This window comes from Cibotium barometz, chromosome 50 (genome assembly GCF_041138505.1).
Source record: "Cibotium barometz isolate CiBa-2024 chromosome 50, ASM4113850v1, whole genome shotgun sequence".
NCBI classification, from domain to species: domain Eukaryota; kingdom Viridiplantae; phylum Streptophyta; class Polypodiopsida; order Cyatheales; family Cibotiaceae; genus Cibotium; species Cibotium barometz.
In genome coordinates this window covers 34454085-34464614 of record NC_141095.1, presented here as the reverse complement: position 1 = coordinate 34464614, position 10530 = coordinate 34454085, and the positions used below count along the sequence as shown (strand labels likewise).

The 10530-nt window shown below is 42.1% G+C and overlaps 1 protein-coding gene across 1 annotated transcript; it reads left to right on the top strand.

Annotated features, from left to right (window-relative positions):
- Positions 1–2155: 2155 nt before the first annotated feature.
- Positions 2156–3367, top strand: LOC147610053 (mitogen-activated protein kinase kinase kinase 20-like). Its single transcript, XM_086787256.1, has one exon. The coding sequence runs from the start codon at positions 2156–2158 to the stop codon at positions 3365–3367; it is 1212 nt and encodes a 403-aa protein (XP_086643382.1).
- The last annotated feature ends 7163 nt before the right edge of the window (positions 3368–10530 follow it).

The window sequence follows — 10530 nt, the reverse complement described above, 5'->3', positions numbered from 1 at the left end:
GTATTTTTATATGTCGATATGTTTGTTAGTAAAAATTAGAATTATCTTCAATATATTGAATTAAAGTTTTTTGGGGCAGATTGGGCCGTTGGACGATGGAAATAATGACACTAACGTTTTTTTATTAGCGTGGCTTAGCGGCAAAAATAGCGATGTTTATTTTTTTATCAGCATCGCTGAGCGACAAAAATAGAAATGTTGATGTTTTTATCAGCGCTGCTGAGCGATGAAAATAGCGCTGATGTTTTTGATAGTGATGCTGAGCGGAAAACATTACGTGGGATATAGCAACGGTTATAACGTATGATATAGCAACGGTTATAATGTATGCTATAGCGACGGTTATAGCGTCAAAAAAATAGTGATACTTACACCTCAAAACTTTTTCAGATCTTTTAATAAAAGCCACGCTATAACCCCTGCTAACCCCTCTTTTTGTTGTAGTGACCATTGGAATAAATATATTATATATGAAATTAATATTGAGTTCTTTTTCTCGTTTAATATTGGTCATTTTGTCTTATACATCCTAAATATTATTAATAATTTTGAATAATTATTCTACAAAATGAATCCACAAGACAAGATAAATTGCTGCAAAATTATCTTATATTAAGAAAACTTAAATATTATACGAGACATAAATTTCATACAACTAAAAGTATTTTTTGATTTCTTCTCACCGTAACACCATCTACCTTAAATTTCAAGCATGATGGTATGGCATCTAATAGAGATCTAAGGATGTGCGCACATCCCTCAATGTCCTTTTCCATTCATAGGGACAACTCTGTTGTCCTCATAACTCAAGTTGATCGTTAGGTTATATTGCACAAATTTTTCCTCTGAATCCAATGGCATCCAAGTCCCTCTACACTAGTTGATATATAAGATTTGTCAAAAGATGTTGTATGCCATTATACCAAAGAATCAATGTAAGCATTACATTTTCTAAAATCACTCTTACGGATGACTTCAGTCACTTTTCATTATGCTCTCACTGTATTATCCAAGCCAGACCTAGATATATGTAGACAGCCACATTGCTTTTATCCTCTTGATGTTTACTTCTCGAAAATATGCCACAAATACATGGAGAGGTATAAACCATGATAGATTGATCCTCTTTGAAATCCTTCCAATTTTTGTAGAATTTTGAATATCCAAGATAATATTCTTGGATTTAAATGCTAATAGAGTACCTTTGTCTGGAAAATCCCAATCTAAAGAATTTAGGCTTGGTATAGGTAAACTCTCTAGTCTTCCATAAGCTTCTAGTCTTGCAGGGACAATATACTTAGCATTGTATAAAAATATCTTTTGTTAATGAAAAAAGAAAATGGTTGATCGAAAAATAATACTTTCCCAAGATCAGCATGCATAGCTTCAAAGGTCCAAGTGAAAGACTCCATAGGTTTGCCACTCAATACTTGTTGATGGATAAACATCTATTACATATACAACACATGTGAATAAACCATAGAATCATAAAGAACATAAATTAAATTACAAAAAATATCTTATAATGATCTTGCAATGCAGATGGTGGAGTAGAAGGATGCATGTGCATCTCACTTGTCGTGTACACATGTTGCACCTTCCCATCTTTTGCTATCTTGAATTCCAAGATCCGCCTCTTCCTGCAATGGTATTATAGTAAGCCTCTTCTTTTCCTTTTTATCCTATGAGGACCTTTGCATGATGGTTGCATAGTCACCCAATCGTTTATCTAGAAGTTTATACGTTTCCACAGACCCTGATGATCTTTAACATTGTGAAGGATGCATGATGAAATGGCATTACGAGTGTACCTTGGGTTAAACTATTGTCTCCACATTATTTGATGATGAATAGAGGAGAGGATGATGCAAAAAGATGATGAGAAAGAGGTTTAACCACAGTAGGCTAGGGAATTTGAAGTGTATTTATTGAAATGTACGACTAATTTTGGAGGAAACCTAATTTTTTAAATTCTCTTTTCTTAAGTATTGACATTTGGTACATGCGAGCAGGTTTTGAAGGTGAAACGAAATGGGCTCCGATCCTCCGCCACCCCGGTCGGTAGAAGAAGGGTGTATAAAAGGAGAGACTAGCACCTTGTATTTCCTCGCTTCGTCATAGCCGTTGCCATAGATACCCACCCAGCTAGCTAGCTATGGACAGCAGCATGTCCGGCAGCGACAAGGAACACTCCTTAACGCCGACATGCTGCGAGCCTAGTCCTACTAGAAGGCTACATGGGTGCTGGGAGAAGCAAAGGAAGCTCGGGCAAGGTGGTTGTGGCATCGTGAGCCTGGCGTTGGACACCACGTCCGGCTGCCCGTTTGTGGTTAAGAGCGTTCTGTGCGACAGCGGCCGGCGGCAGGACGGCAGCGCGGAGGCTGACTTGGACAACGAGCTGGCAGTGCTGCAAAGGGTGCAGGGCTGTCCGCACGTGCTCAAGTACCTGGGCAGTGACACAGACGTGGACGAGTATGGTCGGGCAGTGAGGTTGCTCTTTTTGGAGTACATGGATGGTGGCAGCCTGCAAGACGCCATGGATCGGGAGGTCAAGAAGAAGAACAAGAGCGGTCTGTCAGAGGGCAGCGTTAGATTATTTGCCCGTGCCATCCTCGAGGGTTTGGTGGAGCTCCATCAGTGTGGTCTTGTGCACTGCGATATCAAGTGTGCTAACGTCCTTCTGCGCCGCCGCCGACGATCCCATCCGGAGCTTGTACAGCAAGCCAAGAACCACCTCTCCCGGGAAATGCAAGAGGATGAGTTCGAGGTGAAGCTAGGGGACTTCGGTATAAGCAGAGAGTACGACCCCTCGTGTCTTAGCGGCGGCGTATGTGGGCAATACAAGAGGAGAGGTACACTATCCCACATGGCGCCAGAGGTGGTGCAAGGTCGGGGTCCTTGCCCGGCGTCGGATGTGTGGAGCCTGGGCTGTACTGTGGCAGAGATGCTGCAGGGAAGCGCACCCTGGGGTTCCGGTGAGGAGGCCCTCTTGCGGCAGGCCATGGCGGAGCCGCCACATCTACCCCGTAATCTCTCCAAGCCATGCAAAGACTTCTTGCAACACTGCCTGGTGAGGGAGCCCAGCGCACGCTGGACCCCACACCAACTTCTGCAGCATCCCTTCCTCCGACCCCATCATCACGGCGTCATCAATCTGCATGCCCTTACTGCTGCCCTCAAGAAGTCGGTGGGCCACCTCGGCCGCCGTCACCACCACGACGCTCGCCACGACGACCAGGCAGACCATTCAGAGCAGCGCAGCTGGATCGCCAAGTTCTTGAATCACCACCACCACCTAGCTCCCACCTGCGCTGCAGCAACGTCGTCCCACCGGCTTCATGTTCCAAATCGTCACGTTGCCCTCTAGTTGTAGTTTTCCAAACTGAGATAAATTCATTTTTGTATTTTCTGCCTCATTGTCTAACATGGTTTTTTTTTTTTTTGGGGGGTATTATGCTATGCCACCCCCCAAACCTCATTATACATTTTTTTTGAAATGGATGATCACTAGGTCCGCTAGGCAAGCAGGTGAAACACCAACAGGGACTCCGGGAGCGGGTTAAGGGAACTTGGGGTGATTGGGTGCTAGGGAGACCGACTCAAGAGGGGAGGGGCAATTAATTTAGTATTTTGTATTATTAGATATTGTTGTCTTTGGGGGATTTGGAACTCCAAGAATCTGTTGATATTTCAAAAAGGGTTTAGTCAGGTTCTAGATGTGTCAAAACTCATGTATAAGTGTGTGCATACTCGTTGGTCTGTATATCATTCTCTTTTTCGCTTGTTTAGAGAGCTGTGGGATGTGTGTGCCAGGTATATAAATTGACCTTAACCATTTGAGAGAGTTTGTGGAGGTAGACATGATGCAGGTCCTAGTCATGGATTAGTCAGGTTTGTATCATGAAGGGTCAACTCAAGATGGCATCATAGGCATCCATGACCACAAATGTGAGGTGGAATGTCATGCCAACAGACTTTGACCTTGAGGTCATGCACTAGGCCCAAGGGTTTTGTAGAGTTTCTATCCGCAAGATTGATCACTAATTTGGTGGGATCCCCAGTTTTCCTCCCAACATGTTTGTGTGAGGATGCTTACACTAGCACCTCCATCCAGGATGCCTTTGACCACATGTCTATTATAGGAAATGGGCAATGCTGCATTTGTGTCATCACTTTCAAAACATTTTCCTAGCGCATCGGATACGAATTGTGGGTGCGCCTTTGGGTTGGGAGTGGTGGTGACGGAGTAAGTCTGGACGATGGCACCCAGATTCGTCCGAGGAATCTAAGGGAGCTTCCTCCTCAATAGAAGCCTACAGTTTGTGTTCCATCCAATCTCGAAGGTCATTCCATAGATTTGGACTACCTCTTAACAAGGTTCCAATGGGCATTTGGATTTGGGAGGAAAGGAAGGCAGAGAGGCCGGCCAAGTCACATTGATGGGTAGGGGCTTCTTAAGGGGCGGGGCCTTGATCATAGGGTGGACCAGCAATAGTGTATGGAAGTTCAAGTTGGCCCTTATTTGATAGGTGTGGAGGTCGAGATGTGGTTACAGTAGGAGCAAAAAATACCTCAGCAACTTTGGTGTGTGGACCTCGTGTGTCTCTGGCAGCAGCAGATTCTATGTTAGTGTTCGCATCAAGTTGTTCGATGATGTGAACGTGGGATTTGGGCTTGGCCATTTGTGGATTAAGCATTGGAGGACGAGGAGGTGCATGAGGGGCAAAATCTTTGTTTGTTAACATCATGTTGGCAAACGGATCATCCTCGGCCTTGAGCATTTGTAGGGCCTCCTGACTTACCTGGTGTGGAAGTTTAGGTTCAATGGGGGACGATGCACACTCATGTATGTGGTTAAAGGTTACAAAAATGGGTGGCGGTTCTAGTTGAGCCTGGTATTGCTCTACTAGTGCTTCAGCCTCCTGAAGATGTTGCTTCTCAAGGATGGCATTGGGATAAGTGGCCAACTATTTTTCCCGTTTGGTGGGCTACATGCGGATGCTAACCCGATCACCTCCGTGGATAACATGCTTAGAGCATTGTTTCTTTTGGGATGTGGCCTTCTTTAGCTTGGCTTGCAACCGTGTGATGACATTCAATGGGACAGTCAAAATCTTCCCATGTTGAACGCTCAACACGTTGTGGGATGGCATGTCTTTGAATGTGGAATGAGAAACTGATTGGAAAGGGAAATCCTTATAGTAATGGTCAATTCCATAGCCATGACATTGTGGTTGCATTGGCAGACATTTCTTTTGACGGTAGTCTGCCACTCTATGGGGTCCATGGTAGAGGAAACACAAAAGAGGTGGTTGTGGGTGCACCTATAGTGTGCACAAGTGGTTTAGGGGGTCCATGTGAGGCACTAGCAAAGGGAGATGAGGTGATAGGGGTGCCTCGGGGATGGTGGAGCTCAGGGGCTCCATAGGTTTAGCAATGGACCTGTTTGGAATCTTTCTATGAGCAATAGGGTGTGCCTAGAGAGGCAATCATTTGGGATGGAAAGATTGGCACTGGAGAGGGGTGTGGTGTGCGTTATGTGAGTAGTTGGTTTGGGGCGGTGCCACCAATAAGGCTTGGGGCCGGAGAGGAGAGGAAGGTAACATTACAAAAGAGCTTTGGATTGTCATTGGCGCAGTGGCCAATTGCGTGGAATAGCTTTCTCCTATGTCGTCATTGAGAAAGATGGCCCATTTGCAAGCCTGATCAAAGGTGGAGGGGTCCTTGACCAACACGTGGTCTCATGAAGCCTTGGATTATGCAAGTCCAAGAGGAAATGGTTCATTAATTGCTTATCTCTCAACTTTTCCCTCTCTTCGCAGTGTGAATCAAGTGTGTGTGCGATGTAGTCGCATAATGTTTCCTCAAGTTTTTTTCCAATTGGAACAGTTAGATGATGGGGCTCCATTTGGGCTCATAGGGTGCAAATCTAAGAATGAAGGCCTTCCTCAGCTTTGAAAGCGCTTTTGTGCCGAGCGTCCAAGGATTGGAACCATTGCACGGCCTTGCCTTCAAGGCTGAGTCCAAGGAGATGGACTTTGGTTGCATTATCGAAAATTTCAAATGCCTGACAGATTTGGTTAAAGACCTCGATATGGAATACGGGGTCTCCAAGTCCGTGGAGTTTTGACAAAAGTTTGAAAATTTTTGCCCACATAGGTTTTGTATGTGATGTTTGTGGGTGCAAGTGTTGTGACACTGCCCTTCCTAGAGCTTGTGCTTAGCTCGAAATGTTAAGTTGTGGCATAAGGGGAGGTGGTGCAAGAATGGGGATGGGAATAGATCCGTGGTGGATAGAGAAGAGGGTACATGAATGTGCTCGAGGCATCTATCCACACTGGGGTGTATGTATGGAGGGACACCATTAGATGAGGGCTCTTCAAAAATTGTTTCTCCCTAACGGCCAAACATGTGTGGCATAGGCGACATGTGAATGTGTAATTGAGGCCGAGGTGGCACTGAATGGAATGGAGGCACTAGGGGCATGCAACCATGACCGAAAGGTTACCATAGTGTGCGGGAAGCTTAGAAAAGCTTCAGAGATGCACGCGTGGGCCCAACTTTGGGCATGTAAGGTTAAAAGTGGTTTTTTGAGGCGTTTTATGCATGTAAAAATGACACTAGTGAGTTGGGGAGGTAGACCAAAAACACCTCTAAAGATTTGGAAATTTTGATTTTTTCAAAAAAATTTAAAAGTTTTTTTTGGGGTTTGGTACGGCCGTACGCCCTTGGCTTTGGTGTGGAACGACCTCGACAAGTGTGAAATGATTGCTTGGAAATTTTTTAAATTTTTTGTTTGAAAAAAAGTTATTTTTGGCACGGTCATATGCACAAGCATACGTGCGTGGCTTTAGTATGGAATGACCGTGGGGACAAGTGTGGAACGACCATTCGGATTTTTTTTAAAAATCATATTTTTTTGATTTTTTTTGGGGTATGGCCATACACTTACAAGCGTATGCTCGTGGCTTTAGTGTGGAATGGTTGCCACAAGTGTGGAATGACCGTTCGGCTTTCTTTGGATTTTTTTTTGGTTTGATATGACTATACGCTTACAAGCGTACACCTGTGCCTTTAGTACGGAATGGCCATTCAGAAATTTTTTTAATTTAATTTTTTAGAAACGTTTTTTTAAGTATGACTGTACGCTTACAAGCGTACACCTGTGGCTTTAGTGTGGATCAGCTGTTCGATTTTTTTTTTTGAAAAAGAAGTTCTTTTTATGTTTTGAATGGCCGTACGCTTATAAGTCGACACCCGTGGCTTTAGTGTGGAATGGTCGTGTGGCAAGTATGGAACGGTCGTTCGAAATTTGTAATTTTTTTTGGGAAAAAAGTTTTTTTAATTTTGGTATGGCCATATGCTTACAAGGGCATGCCCATGGCTTTAGGTTGGTACGGCCGTGGCAAATTGGAATTTGAATTTCAATTTGGAATTTAGAATTTGAATTTGAATTTCAAATTGGAGGGAAGTGAATGGGAGACAACGAAGACTCCCTCATTAATGCTAGTAGGTGGGAAAGGGTCAAAGTTTGAGGCTACCTCTAAATTAGTGGGTTTCGACTAATTTAGAGGCACTCTAGCTTAACTAAAGATTAATTCACTTAATTTTACTATTAATCACTCCTTAATCCTCTTCTTTGCCTTGAAGTTTAAGCATGGAGATTTGATAGGTGGATTAGCAATGTTTATGCTAATCCAAACATGTGATTATCCCAAAATAATTTCACTAATTAATCCACTTAAAAGAGGAAAAATTAGACAAAAGAGACCAAAGTAGTGCTAATTCTTACAAATTAGGGCCTAATTGGAGTGAACTAAACATAGATTTGAGTCAAGGCAAGTGTTTAGAACACTAATGCCACTCCAATTAGTCTAATTGCAAGCAATTAGGCTCAATGTTTTAGGTTTTTGCTCTCTTTAGGTCCACTAATCACACTAACCAGTAGGTAAGTGATAGTAAAAATTAAGAGATAGTTTATGTTTTTTTTACTAGTGTTCTATCTAGTAATGCTAACCTACCTATCTAAAAAATATGATTAAGCTAAAAATTAATAATAAGAGTCTAGGTTTAAGCAAACCCTCTTGATTAGCCCTCTAATCACCCAAATCATAAGTTTTTTTAACTCAAACAAGTGATAATCCTACTCTAAACACAAAGCTATACATGAATCTCAACAAAAACATAAAAAAACCGCATCCCAAAGAGCCTACCTAGTACCGGGCTATGGAGGCTCCGTCAGATTTGAATCAAAGATGGTGTTGACAAGTAGCAGATGGCGCTCCCCAGCAACGATGCTAAAGATGTTAAGGAAACCCTACCCTAACATGTCATGGGAAGCTGTCTATCCATGCTGGACTATAGCTAGGCTCAAGAGATCCACCGTAGCCGCTCATCACCGCGCCTCCCGCACTCATTGTCACACCGAGGTGGTTGCTCTAATCCAACGGGTGCAACCTCTCTCGCACGAAGATCTTGTGGGATCTCCACAGAAGAGGATCGCGTTGGTTAGCCTAATCACTCAAGAGAGAGAGAGAGAGAGAGAGAGAGAGAGAGAGAGGAAGCAAGAGGGAACAAATGATTAGCACTAATCACTTCTAAACCCTAACCCTAAGCACACCACACATGCTAGATTAGAGTTGCAACAAGAGAGAGGGAGAGAGAGAACACTCCACTTCTAATACATAAATGGGAGAATGAGTTACAAACAAGAGAAATTGGCTTTTATAGTTTCAAGCCTTTTCCCACTAGGCCGCTCGGGAGGGAGTGACCCTGGGCACCCAAAACATAGTTACAAGGGTTTTCTCTATGGTTTGGCCAACTAACTAAGATCCTCTTATCTATGCTTTGAAGCTTAATACTTGCGAGCGTCTTTAGGGTGTTTTCCTCATCAAATGACGGGATTTACAATATAGTACGAGTGCCCATTACATAAGTGCGCAGACATAGTTGTCATAGGAATGTGTTAACCAATATGTGGTTAAGATGATGATGAGGAGGAGCAGGATGTGTAGAGACCGGCCTATTATGTTTAATGTTGTGTAACTCCATACTCAATGTAGCTCGCCTCTTGTTATGGCATTTTGGATGTAACTCGCCTTTTATGGCATTTGGGATTTAATACAATTAAGATTTTAGGAGTATCTACGTTTCAATGTATTTTCATATGTCGATGTGTCTGTTTGTTAAAAATAAAACTGCCTGCAATATATTGAAATAAATTTTTTTTTGGGATAGATTGGGCCACTGAGCGATGGAAATAACGACATTAACATTTTTTTATCTACGTTGCTAAGCAGCAAAAATATTGATGTTAAATTTTTTATCAGCGCCGCTGAGCGACAAAAATAGCGATGATGATGTTTTTATCAGCATCGTTGAGCGGTGAAAATAGCGATGTTGTTTTTGACAGCAACGTTGAGCAGCAGAAGTTGCGTGGGATGTAGCGACGGTTATAACACATGATATAGCGGTGGTTATAGCATCAAAAAAATAGTGACACTTACACCTCGACACTTTTCAAGATCCTTTTATAAAGGCCATGGTATAACTCTCGCTAACCCCTTTTTTTGTTGTAATGATCATTGCAATAAATATATTACATATAAAATTAATATTGAGTTCAGTTTCTCGTTTAATATTGGTAATCTTGTGTTATACATCTTAAATATTAATAATAATATTGAATAACTATTTTACAAAATGAATCCACAAGGCAAGATAAATGAGTGCAAAATTATGTTGTATTAAGAAAACTTCAAGATTATAGGAGACATACATTTCATACAACTAAAAGTATTTCAGATTTCTTTCCACTGTAATAGCATCTACCTTAAATTTCAAGCATGATGGTATGGCATCTAATAGAGATTCCAAGGATGTGTGCACATCCCGCAATGTCCATTTTGCATTCATAGGAACAACTCTATTGTCTTCATCACTCAAGTTGATTGTTAGGTCATATTGCATAAATTTTTTCTCTGAATCCAATGGCATCCAAGTCCCTCTACTCTTTTTCCATCTTCTGGTACTTTAAGCTGATATACAAGGCTTGTTGCGAGATTTTGTATGCCATTACCACACAATCAATGCAAGCATTACATTTTATAAAATCACCCCTACGGATGACTTCAATCACTTTCCATTCTGCTCTGAGTGTATTATCCAAGGTAGACCCAGATATATGTAGGCAGTCACATTGCTTTTGTCCTCTTCATGTTTTCTTCTCGAAAACATGCCACAAATACATGGAGAGGTATAAACCATGATAGATTAATCGTCTTAGAAATCCTTCCAGTTTTTATAGACTTTTGAATATCGAAGACAATATTCTTGGATTTGTCCCCTTCATGTTTTCTTCTCGAAAACATGCCACAAATACATGGAGAGGTATAAACCATGATAGATTAATCGTCTTAGAAATCCTTCCAGTTTTTATAGACTTTTGAATATCGAAGACAATATTCTTGGATTTGTCCCCTTCATGTTTTCTTCTCGAAAACATGCCACAAATACATGGAGAGCTGTAAA

Bases quoted from the DNA above. Each gene is read 5' to 3' on its own strand.
- LOC147610053 (XM_086787256.1), top strand. From the start codon at position 2,156: ATGGACAGCAGCATGTCCGGCAGCGACAAGGAACACTCCTTAACGCCG.